This window comes from Chenopodium album, chromosome 6 (assembly GCF_948465745.1).
Source record: "Chenopodium album chromosome 6, dcCheAlbu1.1, whole genome shotgun sequence".
In the NCBI taxonomy this organism is placed as follows: Eukaryota; Viridiplantae; Streptophyta; class Magnoliopsida; order Caryophyllales; family Amaranthaceae; genus Chenopodium; species Chenopodium album.
The window spans coordinates 4,405,274-4,421,958 of record NC_137839.1 but is presented as its reverse complement, the minus strand read 5'-3'; the positions used below and the strand labels follow the sequence as shown (position 1 = coordinate 4,421,958).

General features: G+C 31.1%; 1 protein-coding gene across 1 annotated transcript; it reads right to left on the bottom strand.

Moving 5' to 3' along the window:
* Nucleotides 1-8,247: 8,247 nt before the first annotated feature.
* On the bottom strand, nucleotides 8,248-10,045 carry LOC145634353 (uncharacterized). The gene is made up of 7 exons (XM_081685773.1): nucleotides 9,915-10,045; nucleotides 9,593-9,745; nucleotides 9,397-9,498; nucleotides 9,240-9,308; nucleotides 8,919-9,069; nucleotides 8,634-8,838; nucleotides 8,248-8,529 (listed from the first exon to the last, which is right to left on the bottom strand). The coding sequence occupies exons 1-7, from the start codon at nucleotides 10,034-10,036 to the stop codon at nucleotides 8,441-8,443; spliced, it is 891 nt and encodes a 296-aa protein (XP_081541899.1). The 5' UTR covers nucleotides 10,037-10,045; the 3' UTR covers nucleotides 8,248-8,440.
* Between the last annotated feature and the right edge of the window lie 6,640 nt (nucleotides 10,046-16,685).

Genomic DNA, 16,685 nt, shown 5'->3' with positions numbered 1-16,685 from the left:
ACGTTGACACAAGTACTGACCGGATGAATAAATTGAACAATAGACTTCTGGGAGAAGAAAAGATCTCGTTTGGAGGAAGAGGAGTCAGATCGGATGAATAAGCAGCTGAAGAGAGAGACCAAATAAGGGTATTGATTTCCTCTTTTTTTTTTTTTTTTTTTTTTTTTTTTTCCCCTGTTTGTTTGATATCATCAATATGGAGCACTTGGTAATTTGGTATAATTTAGGCGGTCAGCTTTGAATACCAATGAAATAATTAACAATACTTTTATGTCAATTCGTGTAAACTTAAAGGATATTTATTCAGGATCGGAGGGAGTAATATACTACGTGTCTACGTATACTCGTAGTCAGGTATTTGATAGAGGCCAACTTGGAGATTCAGAGTGTCATCAGTGATTTGTGCCTTTGCCTTTTGGATATTATATATAGGACTATATATGAGTATATATCAATCTAAACTTGCTGATGAGAATATCATTACTAAGAATTACTTAGATTAGTTTTTAGCAGCTCTGCTTTTTCATAACATTAGCTAAGTATAAACTGTAATTTCTTGTACAACCAAGGTCAGTCATTGCTATTGAATTGGTTGTGATGTCTGAAAATTATTGAAGCATAAATTGCAATTTGTTGTACAATGCTTAGGCATGCTAACTTACTAGTAAGGCGGTAAGGGCTAAGGCGTTAACTAGTCGAAGGTCATTTGATAGATTCTTTTTGAATGACCTATATATTGATCGAATTGTACTTACTGGAGTATAATAGTTTTAAATTTTTATCAGTAAATAGTTTTTCCACCCTTTGTCTAATTCCTGATCGTTTTGTACATTTGTGGCCTTTCCTTGTTGATTAAATCACTTGGTGGTCCAATTTCTTTGTGTGTGGAACACATCATAGCCACCTTTTTTTTTTCTTATCTACCAGGACTATCACTACTGTGGCCGTATGCACAACACTCTTCAATATGCCATAATGAGCATACATTCAGATTATTTTTTCCGTCTGTTTCACTAACTGGTCATTAAGGTTATTGAAAGGGGTGATGGGAAATTTGAACCATTGGTTATCTTTACTGAACTCAAACGTGTTGAACTTGTTTGTCTTGCAGGAGTGGTGATTCACATACCATCAGAAGAATGCGGTTTAAGACCTAAAACAAGATTTGATGAGCTGGTAAATACACTTTTCCCGGTATCTTCTTTCCTGTAGTATAATCAACTTTTGAACGGTTTGTGATGGTAATTCTGAGAAAAGATCTAAGGAGAATTTGCATTCTCTTGTACACTGGTATGAGTCATTGTATAAGCTGGGAGTGTTGACTTAATGTTTATACGAAGGTTTAGTATTGACTAATATGTGATTAAGTGTTTATGTTTGTATACATGACAGTATTGTAAAAATTACTGAAGTACATTAAATTCAGATCTCAAAAGGCATAGGAAATCATTCTTAAGCAACTTAAATTTACTCGAGCTTTGTTAATTTATTCTGAACTAAACTTATTGGCTCTTATTTGAACCTCGCAATATTTGATTTGTGAATCAAAATTGGTATAAAACTTTATCTAAACTTACCTCAATGTACCAAAAGGCGAAAATAACAAAATCCCAATACCTGATTATCATAAAATTTTGTTAGTAATCTTATTATAAGTTTACATTATAGAAAGCAAAGGTACTTAATGAGACTGCCCGCAAGTATGTACAGAATATGACAACAGAAAGTAAGGTTCCTTCAGAAGCTATTTAAAGTACATCAAGAACAAGTGAACAACCATTTCTCATGACATTGTTGACATTTGAATGTACACATCCTTATCGCAAACTATTCATTAGTTTTTACTCTTTTTAGATAGGTTTCTTTTGAAATGCGGTGATAAAACAACCTACAACTTGGAGTATCATGTTTGTGTTGGCTTGAAGATGCAGCTGAAAGCTGGCTAAGATCAATTATTGGACTGTCCATAATATTCAATCTCAGAGTGATTAACATCTGATTTGTTTGAAAGTTGGACTCTGTATCTTTCTGGGACTTCTTTGTCTGTAGATTTGATTAATTCTTGAACTGGTTTTGATGGCAGTTCAAGATTCATAGGAGGAAAAGATGATACAGCCATCTTACTTGTTGGTATTAAAATGACAATAGTGAGAAAAGGTAGAAGAGATTAGGTGTTAATTGGATAAGTATATTGTTTTATGGTAGCTTTCATTCACTTGATAATTGAAATACATGAAAAAGGCTAACAATCGATGGAGATATATTTACTTCCTCTATCCCAAAATAAGTATTACAAATGGTTTTCGATATCATAAGAAATCTAGTCATGCTAGATACATCACTTTTTAAAAATTATGTACAAGGTTTTTCATCGCACAGTCAAAAGATATGCTAAATCGTTTGTGACAAGTAATTAGTGGAAGGGCGATGGCCTAATGCAAATAACGACCCAAATTTGGGTAGATTTTGCAAATTAAATTACATTAATTTTTTTTGACAAAGAATCCAACTTGGCTTACGTGGAGACACATATTCATTGGTACTTCGTACTATTTAGTACTCGTATGTAAAACGATAGAAAAGTGCATATTACGTACTCATGTAGTCATAGAAGCATATTCTTATTTCAGTAAAATTTTAGTGGGTCCTTACTCTTTATTTGAGTAGGTCTTAAGTCCTAATAAATTGGAAGACATTCCAAATGCCCATTTTGAGATTGCAACTTGAGATTTTAGGTATTGTTTTACATTTATTGTACCAATTTTTGCCCTCATAATTTCTAGGAAATACAATTGTAATAATTGTACTACTTTGTATGAAGTATATTGTTTGATTACCCAAATAAGTGCAAAATGGTAATGAAGTCGAAATTTTTTTGGGAATTTCCGAATTTGAAATTCTTACATAATAATGTAGGAGTTAAATTACATAAGTCTTCTGAAGTCATTCAAAATTCCTATGTTTTATAATTTTCTTAATGTTATCCAAAAAACTAAAAATAATTTCCTAAGAATTAGGTAAGATAAATAACTTCCCATAATTTTCCATTGCAACCAAACAAGGCCTTAGAGTAAGATTAAGCCTAGATCTTAAGACTCTAGGTGATATCATCAATTTCTAATTTTGTTGTCTTAAGATTAGACTTTTTTTTTAAAAAAAAAAATTTTATGCATTTATGTAGTTTGGCCTTAACAAAATCTGAAGTGGAGTCTTGAAAATTCAAGACTCAACTTAATGTTAAATTAACTTTTTTAAAAAAATAAAAATTTGATTTATATTAAAAAAAAAAAAAAAAAGAGTTTGGGGGATGAAGAAATAATTCTGATCGAGTCTTAAAGAGTTTTAACATAATTATAAATTTAAAAAATAACCTAATAACGAAATGATGTGACAATGGAATAAAGTCAGTCTTAATATAAGACCGCGCTAATCTTGCTCTTAGATGCATTATTCTCAAGATTCAAACTTGAGATTTAGACGGTTAAAAAATTTAATCTACTTTATTCAGATAATATATGATGCGATTATATTGCACTTCCTACCATTAGACAAATAAAAAAGCTTATCTAGAGTAATACAGTAATATGCCCCATTAGACAAATAAATGAATTTTAGTTAAGGAATGAAAAATATAGTCATAAACTTAAGATCTTGATAAATTTATCTCGATTAATATATTTTCAATTATATTCAATTTCTATAATTTTACATATTGCTTGGTATAAAAAACATTAGTAATTAAAAAAATGCATTGATAAGCTTTAGATGAGAATTGTTAGAAAAATATACTACTAGTGATACATACGGAGTAGCTACTAGCTAGCACCTTAGGAACCAAACTCCCTACTACTCGTACAACCTATTCATAGCAATTATTAAATTATACTGAATATGATTCATTCTTTAAAAAATACGTAGTAAAATAAATATGATCTCATATTACTTGCAGAAGTTACAAAAATAAATACATGTACTCTACACGTCAAATGAATTGTTGAAAATATTGTTGCACATTTTAAGACACAACTTATATCTAAAACATCTTCTAATTGTGCGATGAAAAAAAATTATTATAAAAAAAAATTAATAGATAATTGATCTGATATGAGTCATATGACTATTATCTCTTGCAACGCTTATTTTAAAACGGATGAAGATAAATGAGAAATAGGCCATTAGTAAAAATACGTGTGCAAATTGCTATTCATTCAATTTTCTACTCCCTTCGTCCCCAAAAGTTTGACCCTTATACGGAGTAGTTAAATTTTAGTCCCAAAATTATTATCTCAGTTGCATCAAAATATCCACATTTCGCAACAATATTTGTGTAAAATTAGCTTCCTCATATAAAATTTTGTTTTTCCATATAATTTTATTATTACATCTCTCTCTACTTTCTTACAAACCCCACATAAATATACTTGTACTTCTTTTTATTTAACTTTTTTAATACCCCCAAAATCACTTAAAAAGGGTTGTTTTTTTGGGGATGGAGGGAGTATAAAATTTGGAAGTCTCACCTTGTATGTGTCCCCAATAACCCAAGAATATATTGATATGTTTATGTTAAATTTCGAAATAATATGAAATGGGCCTGGGCAACCCAAACAAGGAGGAGGAGAGTTTTGGGCCACAAACAAGGTTTTGGAGCTTCCATACTAAAACCAATTGGCAATAGTAGGAGTTACTCCTCTACCTTAAAGTGGAACCACCTCTCCTCTTTCTCCAATGTGGGACACTCATAAGTGGGCTACAATGGGATTCAACAGTTTATCAATTAGGATACTTAAACTAATTTAAACCATCCATTTAAAACATGTGCTATTTTATTGTTGTCTTCTCCATCTATCTGCTACTTTACAACTATGATGAATTGACTATTAGTACTATGTAATTTTGGTTACAATTATAGGGATTAAAGGAGTACATAGTACCTGGTCCAAACCTGACTATATAAATATAACATGAACCTAAAATTTAATTTGATATAAATTTGACTCGAATCTGAATGGGTAAATGAACAGTCACGCATAACCCTAATAATTATTGAATATAACCCTGCTAAAGTTTGAACTTGACTATGAGGCTAAATTGACCTAACATAACTTGACTCCAACATAAATGACTCGAGAGTTAGCGTGATCTGAAACACACCCAATTTGGAAACTATTATTAGACACATATCATCTTTGCGCATTATAAATGACTTGATGCAATGTGTTTCTGCAAAAGAATTTCGAATCTGAGTTGTAGGGGAGCCTGCTCGTCTGGTCAAACCGAGTCCTGCAAAACAACGAAACTCAAGTCAGTAAACTGTGTTTAGAGAGAGAATTTGTAGAGTGAGAGAGGGTGTAGAGAAAATTAATTCCCTTGATAATCTGTGTAGATTAGTATTTATAGGAGAAGACTAACTAACTTGATTAGTATAGGATTAGGGAATCTGGCCGTTGTGGGCCGTGTTAGGCCTTGTTGGGCCACATTAGGGTTTCTCGGGATGCATGCTGTGCATGATTATGGAATTTTCCTGTTTAGGGTTTAAAATAATTCCAGGCATTAAGCAGAAGAATGCTAGCAATCAAGCTGAGATGGAGTTCTGTTAAAGCAAGAGATGACCAGCCTCATTCTCCTTTTAAATTACATCAAGCAAATAAACGTACGCTCAAACAAGCTATTGTAAGCAATATTTAAGAAGCCTATAACAAGCTATTGTAAGCAATATTTAACAATTTATAATTACATTTCTGAATGTATCTGGTTAACTTCTATCTGAGCATGCTTATTCACAGTGTATTGACAATGTTCCAATCCTTCAAATTGACATGGTGTGGTGCTTTTTAATGCTTCGTGACACCAACTTGCTCGCATTGGCTGGTGAGCGCCTTGCAAAAGCTAGAGTAGGTATTGAACGTTCCCATGGAAAGAATGCCTCTCGTGCAAGAGAGCTCCAGAGTAGTCGTAGCCCACAGATTGCATTGTATTCTTTTTTCCTTTTTTGTAGTTTGTCTGAAGATGGGAAGAAATTCTGCTGCATATTTCTGATTTTGCGTGGTTCCTCGTAGATATTTGAGGTTAGAGCTCTAAAGCTCTTGGAAGGTGTGGTACGCGGTAGCTTTTCACTGTGGCAAATTGGATTAATCCGGAGAAGCTTTGACATCTGCCAAAACAAGATTCTCTAAGGTATGAAAAAGTTACTTCTATCATGTATTCAAAAAGATTATCATCAGTGACTTACCTCCTTTGATCACTTCCCCAAATAATTACTTGGTACTCCGTATCTTATTACCTGTTTGATAGTTAAGAAGTAAATGTTTCTTGTAGATGGAGGAATGAAGAAGACTGTTACTTGAAGTTTTCTTACCTATGTAGATTCTCTTTTGCCTTTTGTCTGTGCCATTAGGCTGCTGATTAGGAGATTTCCACACTATGTTTGCACAGTACAGGTCTGTCTTATAGTGATTCTAGACCTGCTGATATACTTTGATTTTTGTCTAGCCAGCACTTACCTGTCGGTATAATTCTTGCTGAAAGTATCCCTGATCCCATTGATAACGAGTGGGCCCAAGTAATTTGGTCGGGGTAGTTTCTGAACCATACCACATAGTTCCTGCAACAACAAAATCCTCAAAAAAGACAGCATCGATACTACTAGAAAGAACGGTTTCAATATTGCCCATACATAATCCTTTGTATAGGCGTTGAGGGGAATGGACGCTAAGATGGAATAGACCGGCTAATATACAGATATACCTAATGTGCCTGTATTTTGAAGTGGATGTGTTGATGTGTTTGCTGTTTTTAGACTATTAAAGATTTCTTGATCCTTGTTTTACTGTCTCTATTGCTGTATGTATACCATTCATATTCAACTTATATCTTTCGTCAATTATCAGACCGGCTTCACTTCACTGCTCTAAATGATGATGTTTTTTTTTTTTTTTATTCAGCTTCAAGCATCAGATGAAGCCTTATCACTATTAATGAGCATGGGCTATTTTGAATATGCAGCTAAGAGAGCTTTGAAGATGAATGAGCAGTATGCTGAAAGAGCTATCAATTTTCTAGAAGGGGAGAAAGAAAAGAAGGTGAAGAAACGGGAAGATGATATCAAGCGTCAACAGGCTATTAGGTATGTTGGTATAAATTCTAATCATTGAAACCTGGGTGTTGAACCTCAAATTAGCCATATATTTATTGTGTTTGAAATATTCATTTGAGGTTAATTTGCGCAAGCTATTGCTGTCTTTCTCTGGCATATGAAGTGTATGAATTTTATGGTAATCTGGTATCCTATGGGTTGACATGAGTGCTTATGTTTTTAATGAAAGTCTATGTTTTATATGTTTGCCCCTACTAGAAAGAAATTAAGGACATAAGATGTAAGTTGTATGCCTCTTCTGCCATGTCCTATTGCAACTGACTGCTCTGATTGAATTTTGGTATGCAGTGATTGCTGCTGTTAGTTCCCATAAGCTGTTAGTTATTGCTGCTGCGGGCCTGCGGCATTAAATGAGCTGCTTGCACAGGGGCAGATCCTTACTGCTGCTGTTGATGGTTCTATACCAAGTTTTGATCCTGCTACCAGTTCAACTGCTGAAGAAAGAGAAAATTTGCCAAGTACTAGTGCTGATGAGAGAGTGAGTCCATCAAGTACTCTAGAAGGGGAAGAACGGGATTTTGAGATGGAAGATGAACTCGTAGAGGAATTACATAGAGCCATAGAGGTGACACATTTTCAGATTATGACAGTGATGCGACCAAAGAAGCTGAAGCTCTTAATGAACATTTGGCCTTGCTTGATTCTGCCATGGATAGAAGTAACTGAGAGGAAAAATCTGACCTGTTGACTATATTTCGGGTTCTCGATAAGTCACAGTTACAATTAATAATTTGGTGTACATAGACGAGGAAAAATCAAGAGGTGCTTTTGAAGTTTCAAACATATGGAGGAGGTTTATTGATTGATGTTGTACTGAAAATGGTAGTCTTGCATTGGTCAGTGCTCAGGTTTATTGCTTTAGCTTAGATTTGGGTTTTGTAAAGTATTTTTACTTTCAAAGCTATGGAAAGGAGTTTGAATTGTTTGACATTAGTAAATCAAATATCAATGAGTCAATGACAAACCTATATAGAGCAAAGTACTTTGTAGTAAATTAACTTCTTCGTATTATTTTAGCTTTTTAATTTCTTATATTCATGAATCATGACTATAATAATAATAATAATAATATCATTAGAATCTTTTAGCAATTGACATACTGATGATGTTATTATTTAAGGGGATGAGCCTGAAAATGTGCTCTAACACTTTATTTTACAGATCTCAAATTCTTAAGTAAATAATAATACAACTCTAGAATAACTTGCAAAGAGTTGATAGATAGTCATAAAATAAAGATTTGTAAAGCTCAGAGCCCAGTCAGCTGAATCAACAACACCAAGTCTAGTCCTTGTTGAATTCTTCAGCACAGTAGTTGCATGCTATCTGAGTTCTACTTAAACGAACTTTGTTCCCTTGCAGACGAGGGCTCCCTGAAAAAAAAAAAAAAAAAAAAGCACAAACAACCAACCAACAATACAGATTAGTGATTAGGGTAAAGAGAATGAATACTTGTGCAAAGACACAAATTCATCACCTTCATGTATAAATTGTGGATCTATATCGCAAAGAATGTGACAATCAAGAACGAGCGGTGGATCACCAGTAGCCACATGGACAGAAAAGAGTTTTCCAGCAGAATCATCGCCTCGTGGATGAGCAATGAAGATCATATGAATCCCAAAGCGTTGTGAAAAAGCTGCTCTTGTTTTAACACCTCTCACATACTCATAATCACCATCCTACCAATGATTTTTTTTTTAAAAAAGTAAAATGATATGAAACAAAATACAAACTAGGAAATCAATGGACATGAACAGACCTGTGTATTTCTGAAATATGACAAAGCAAGCCCTGCAATCTGACGCTCAAGATCCAGATTTGGTTTCTTTACTAATGAATCTATTTGGACCTTGAAACCATCTTTGGTCGTAATTTCATACATATCTTTAGGTTGTCCAAAGAAACCGTGACTGGAAAAGATATCCACCACAAATAATCAATACAAATTATGTTAAATTGATATAATAATCAATACCATTACAAAAGAATCATCAAATCACATAAAAGAAAACACCCCATAAAATGATGTTACAATATGAATTAGACTTGATCAAATATATGTATGAAAATCAAAACATACATTATGTGATCCTCATACAGCTCCACTGGAAGGGGTTCATCTGAATCAATTGGAATGTATTTTCTAGTGCTGCAAATTATAAAAGATTTCCAACCTTAATAAATTGATTTTTATTCAAGTATAAGAAGTTAATATAAACAAAAGAAAAAAAACGCACCCATCCGAGAAAATAACACAAATCTGGGGCGTACAGAGTGCAGGAAGTACTACGTCGGAATCAGTCTGTTCACCCCAAGTAAGAATATAATGAGGCCTTCCGCTACAAAATATCATTCAATTCAATACAATTCACAATTTCAATGATTAAAGATAAATTAGATTAAAACATATAAATTGATTTAAAAAATACGCACTTTGCAATCCAATCATACTCTATTTCCTCGTCGTCTGAAAATTCTTCAAATACACCACAACAAAAGTCAGGATCATCATCATATTTGTAAGCATTAGCTTTATAATCCTCAGAATCATAATCAGAAGAATCCCCGCCGTAGTCGATGATTGCACTGGGAAAAAAATCCCAATTCAATTAAATTAAAATAATTTATAAATAAAAAAATAGTATAACTGTTACATAAACAGAAATTAAAATTCAGATCATTAAAACGATTCCGAGTAAATTTATCATGACAAAAATAAAAAAAAAATAAAAAAATAAAATAGCTATAAACCAACCCTTGTTTGTTAATAATCTCAGATTCTGTCTCTGTCTTCAACTGCTTATTCATCCGATCTGACTCCTCTTCCTCCAAACGATATTTCTTCTTCTCCATCCGTTCTGACCCCGCTCTCTCCATAAGATTATTTTTGGGCGGATATTTTTTCTGGTTTTCAATATTTTTTTTTTTTTTTTTAACGGTTGGTTTTCAATAAATTAACAAAAGGGGATAACATATATAAACCCTTGAACGTATGGGTTTTCCTTTAAATGAAAACAGTACATGGGCTTTACCGATTCAAGATCTTTTCGACTTGTGACCCATGATACTACATCGTTTTACTCTTTTTTTTTTTTCTCTTTTCTGTTTCCTTTTTCTTATTATTTTTCTTTTCTTATCTCTCAAGGCATTTATATATATGATTCAAAAGTCAAAACCAATTTTTCTGTTTTACGTCAGTTTTTTTTTTTTTATTGGCATTTTCTGTCTCTTCTTCAACATTATTTCTCTTTCGATCATGTTTTTTCCCTCTTATTCATGGATGAAACATTTATTGGAGTTGTTGATTGTGATAATGAAGTGTTGCATTCTTCGATTGCCGAATTTGATCGTGATTGTGAATTTATTTTTCCTACTTCTAGTCGATTGTTTGATTCATCCGTTGATTAGTGTGAGTTGTTTTATAATTTCGATTAATGTTTGTTGTTACTATTCAATTTAATTTAAATTCAATTTTGATCAATTTTGTCTCTGATTTCGATTAATGCTTGCTGGTTAATTGTTTGATTCAATTTTGTTAGCTGTTTTGCTTTAAATTGTTTGCTGATTTTATTCGATTTTTCAAGTTTTTTTTAATCAATTTAGCCTTTGTTTTAGTCCAATTTGGTTTGGTGTTATAATTCAAGTGAATTGAAGTTTTATTTTAATAAATTTTGTCTCTTATTTTGATTAGTATGCTTTATGATTCAAGTTTGTTTGCTGTTTTTAGTTTAATGATTGCTGATTGTGATTTGTTTTCTGAGATTGATTATATTTTTTATATACGTTTTCGTGTTTTTTTAAGTATTTTTACAATTTTGATCAATTTTATAATTCTAAATGATCATTATGATTCAAACTAATGTTCTGTTATAGATGTTTTAATTATATTTTAAATATTTAGTACTTTAGTTTATTTTATTATTTTGATCAAATTGATAATGCTAAATGATCATTTATATAGGTATTGTTTTGTATTTGTACATATCTGTTATTGATTATGTTCATTTTTAAAAACTTGTGCAGTGGGTGCTAGTGATGATAAAATGAAGAAGCAACTAAATCAGAGTTATTTTTTTTACAGATTTTAATAATTCTGAACAAGAAGTTTATGGAAGGTACAATGAATATGCTTTTAAGAAAGAATTTAGTATTGTCCAAGTGCGTGCTCCAAGAAAAGGCCAAGTTCCTTCAAGTGCTCCAAGTGATGTCCAAGTTTCTTTAAGTGTGCCAAGAAAAAAGGTTCAATTACGTCCAAGTGTTCCAATAAATAAAATTTCAAGTTCCTCCAAGTGTTCCAAGAGATGTTCAAAGTATTCAACGTGGTAGCTATTCTTCTAAGTATGATAGGTTGTTAGCTTTTCTTTTTTACACTAATGTAGCGAATAGGTTGGCAAATAATAATAAGTAAGAATTTGGATTGAAACAACATATATTTGTTCCAGCCTAATTTTTTTTCTTCTGATAAGTGATATGTAGTTGAACATGTTTTGTTTTGACACTGCACATTTGCCTTTTTGGTTATGAACATTTTATTGTATATATTTCGTTATAACTGTTACGTAATTGAACATATAACTTCTTGATAATGAAAATTTCCATTCCAGTAATATATATATAACAAGCACTAATTAATTAAAAAATATATGAATATTAATGTACTTCATCATTTAGAAATCCATAAATGATCAAATAACCGAAAGAATAATATTTGTAGTAATATAAGCTTCCATAAATCTTCTTGCTTCTTTTCTATTGCCTCTAGCTTCTTTTTAATCCAAATAGCATCAATTATTGAGCAATGTATTGTATTCTCAGCTTCTTGATTTGGTGTATCTGTAAGTCAAACAAATTACAATGTCAATGTATGTATTAATTGTTATGAAAATGAACATTATGCTATATGTCAAATTAACTTACTTGTGGTTCAACATGCTTCTATCAAAATATGATTCCCACCAATTACTATGTTGTTCATTTTTATCTTTTAATATAATTGATGGCATTATCTCCTTATAAATATAGGCTCTGAGTTTCCATCTCTAAATTATTGCAATGTGTGTTTCACTCTATATAGAACATAACTACAATATATATTGTGTTTGTAAATCAATATATATGCATAAACATTATATTGATATTATAAATTTAATAAATGTTCAGTTGGCAATACAAAAATGTACATTATGTTTTATATAAATGAACAAATTATCACAAATAACATGAGCATATATATATATATCACAAATAATGTAAGTGACAATATGCGATTTATTTTTGAACATTGTTTAAAATAGAATCATATTTTAAAATAGAACCATCAAAGGTTTATGATGACTAAGCAATATGTGATTTATTTTTGAACATTTTTAGACATGTGAATGAACATACATTAACATATGTGTGAATAATATACACGTATCCAAATGAACATCTATGTATCAAATTCGAATAAGCATCTATCAATATTAGAGCGAAAATGTATCTAGTATAATATTCAAATGATGTTCATGAGCATATAATTTAATATGAAGTTAAACATTTCAATATAAGAATGAACATGTACGTATTTACATTCAAATAATCATATGTTTAAATACCAGTAAACATTCATTAATATGTAAAGATTATAAACAAAATTAGGGTAATATTCTCTCAAGAATGAACCCTAGTAGATGTAAGGTAAGAATGTAAATGATCATATACTGGTATCATAATGAACATCTATCAAATTGAAAATGAACATTTGTTCAGCAATCGTCTTCTCCGACGGAACCTTCGAAGTGTTCTTCTCTGTTTCATTTCTACTAATTAAAAATCCCACCAAATATAGTAGATTATAGTCTATTATGCACAAAAATAAGTGTAATTATAGTAGAGTTTGTTTTAGAATATCAAAAAGCAAAAAAAAAAATATAAAATCTAGGTTTTACATTCAAAATTCTACTTAAATGAACAAATTCTTACTCTTCTTTTTCGGAATTTAGTTGCGATTGACGAACTTCATCTCGAATGTAAGACATTTTTAGATGTTTTGATGCATTTTGCAGTAATTTTGAAGATTTTTTTTCTTGAATTGTAGCGATTTTGAGTATTTGAAGAGAGAGAATATGGTGTTGAAGATAAATGCAGAATTAACTGCAAGTTCTAACTAGTGTGGTTAGTGGGATGCGGTTAGTAGGGTGTGGTTAGTGGGGGTAAGGGTTTTATGGTAATTTCAGGGGGGGAGTAGGTATTAATGGCTAAAGGGGGGTGTAGTGAATAGGAATTAGAGTGGGCTATGGCCTATGACCGCTAAGCAAAAATATCTAAATGTACCAAAATTCCGTAAATTCTGAGTTGCTCTCAAATTGCCTAAGCTCATATATAAGGTCTAATACGGTCCATAAATTAACGTATTTATAATATTTTATTCCCTCCATATTTAAATAAGTATTATAATTTCACTGGCATATACTTTTAGGCAATTTAATTGACTTAAATAAAATAAAAGGTATATGAGGGTAGTTGGAGTGTTAAAAAATCAATCAATCAATAACTAATTAACTATATACTAAACGACACACTAGCAATGACACGTGTCATCTCATGATGTGTCCTTAATTTTATTTCTTTTTTTAAAAAAAAATTATTTATTAAGGAAACTAACTATTTACAAAAATAATATTATTTTATACACATATTCCATATTCATACGTAATACGGAATAATTATTATATTAATAAAAAATGTTTTCACAAATCTTTCTAAAAAAATTTGGAAAACTTTGAACCAAAAAATCACATCAATCATCAATATCAATATTATATACTAAAAGACACACCAGCAATGACACGTGTCATCTCCTGGTGTGTCCGTAGTTATTTTTTTTTTCTTTTTACTAAAAAAAAATATTTCAATTAAGGAAACAAATCACTTACAAAAATCATATTATTTATTTATTTATTTTTACATATTCCATATTAACATGTAGCAATTATTATATTTAAAATAAAAGATTTATTCACAAATCTTTCTAAAAAAAATAATCAATTATATACCAAAAATCAAAATTTTAAAATAATCTTACAATAAGAAAAAATATTGCTCAGATTTTTTTGCCTACTTTTGTTTTAGTTGTGTATTGGAAGCTACATTAAAATTGCAAATACCAAATTAACATATTTCATACTTTTATTATTTCTCGACTAATTTATGATTATACTGAGTACAGTAATACTTCTCAATCAATACTATATAACTATATATATAACTAAAGATCACCGTGCATGGCACGGGATCTAACCTAGTTTTAAAATAATTTAAGACCTGTTTTACAACAAGAAAAAATATGACTCATTTTTTTTCTTTTTCTTTTTTTTTTTTTTTTTTTGCCTACTTTTGTTTCCGTTGTGTAGTAGAAACTACAATTACAAAAATCAACATATAACACTTTTACTATTAAATTAATCAACTAATTTATGATTATAATTCTTATCAATCAATAATCTATAGTTATATACAATTGTAGATCAACGTGCATGGCACGGTACCTAACCAAGGTGTAAAAGTAAGATAGTGGGGTTAATTGTTTATTGAAAGAAGTAATGAATGTGATTAGGTGGGAATCATCATGAGAGGAGAGAGATGTAATATTTAAATGTAGTTTTTTGCCAAAAAAAAAAAAAAAAAAAAAAAAGTGTAATACTTATAAAAACACAACCTAATTTGGTAAGTGCACACTTATTAAAACACGGAGAGAGTAGTTCTTTAACTGTTGAGCGAGACAAATTGGTCCCTCAGCAAGTAAAGACTAAATACGGTCCCTGAACTTTCGTATTTGTGCCGTTTTAGTCTCTGAAAAACTATTTGTGTCGCTTTAGTCCCTCAAGCACCTTTGTTGGTGTTTGTCAGCCAAAAGTTGAGGGACTTTGATGACTAAGCAATAGTTAGGGACCATGACTCATTTTTTTTTTCTTTTTCTTAACATTTTATTAAAAATTGAATCTTTTAATTATATTTTTAAAACCCAGCCTCCTCTTCTCATTCTCTCTCTTCTCCATCTCCTCAGTTTCTTTCTCTCTGATCTCCGCCTCCCTCCTCCCTTCGGTGTCTCTCATCTCCGCCTCCCTCTTTCTCTCTCATCTCCACCTCCCTCCTCCCTTCTCATTCTCTCTCCTTGGTTTTTGAAGTCTAGCACTGTAACACCCCCAAATCTCCCTCTACGGAATTATCAGTATAATACGTATAATTATACCGTAGAGATAGACTTGGGCGTATTACCGCCGCGTGATTACGCAAGGCTACTCAGACTTACTAACTAAAACCAATACTTTGCAGCGGAAACTCAACTTTCTTCTATTAATACTTATGAAAATAGTAACATTGTTATGAGTACTCTAAATAAACATAAGACCAACATTCCTAAACTAGGTGAAGCAAATCCCGGGACTCCCATATGCTCATTCATGACTCCACCTGAAAATAGTCAACACTGCTTACCATGACGGTAAACAGGGCGAACCAAAACAAATAAGAAATACGGATTAGCAAAATATGCTATGTACGATAAGTGCAAGATAATGTAAACTCAATTTATTTGCAAACATGCTTTTAAAACCAATTCCAATAAACAATCCAATAATTCCAAAACTCATGATTCAAAACCAATTCCAATGATTCAACATTCAAAATAATTGATAAACCAATTCCTTTAAAAATCCAATTCCTTTTTGAACCAATTTCTGTAAATCCAATTCCTCACCCAAGTGTGCACACCCCCCAAGCTAGTCTCCTTATATTACAAGGCTATTCTTGAGGAAAGACTAGGTCATACAAAGTCTATAGTCTTATCAATAAACCAAATCCGCATAGTGGGATTACCAACATGCTTATAAAGCATTAATAATAATATTTCAATGGTTCAATAAATCCAATATAATTCAAACTTCTTTTTAATAATTCCATATACTTTCAAAATCAAAACCTCTTAAATAAATACTTGAGAATAAAATCTCATATTAATAAATTTCAAAATCAATAACTCTTCCTTGAGACACCTTTTATTTAATTCAATAAACTTTTCAAATCAATTTCTTTAAACATGATAAGTAATTCGATCAAACCATTCAAAACATGATTTAAAAATCAATCATTCAAAATACTTTTATCAATACCTCCAAACATAATTTATTTCAAAATCACAATTCAAATCAATTTAATTCAATCACCAATCAAATCATATAAAACATGTTATTCAAACCAATCACTTTCAAAGGTATCTAGCCACCTAACGTACCTTGATCCTTGCTTAGCAAACACACCAAAAGAACCTCAAGGATCTTGATAGAACACACCCTACAAATAAATATAACCTGAATCAATATAAGGTTAACAAATAATTAAAAACCCCCAACTATATGTACATGAACCTTTTAATTAATTTCTCATAAACATCATTAAAATATGATTAAAACTACTCATAATAATTTTTATAAATCCCCCATAATAATAATAATAATAATAATAATAATAATAATTGAATAATAAG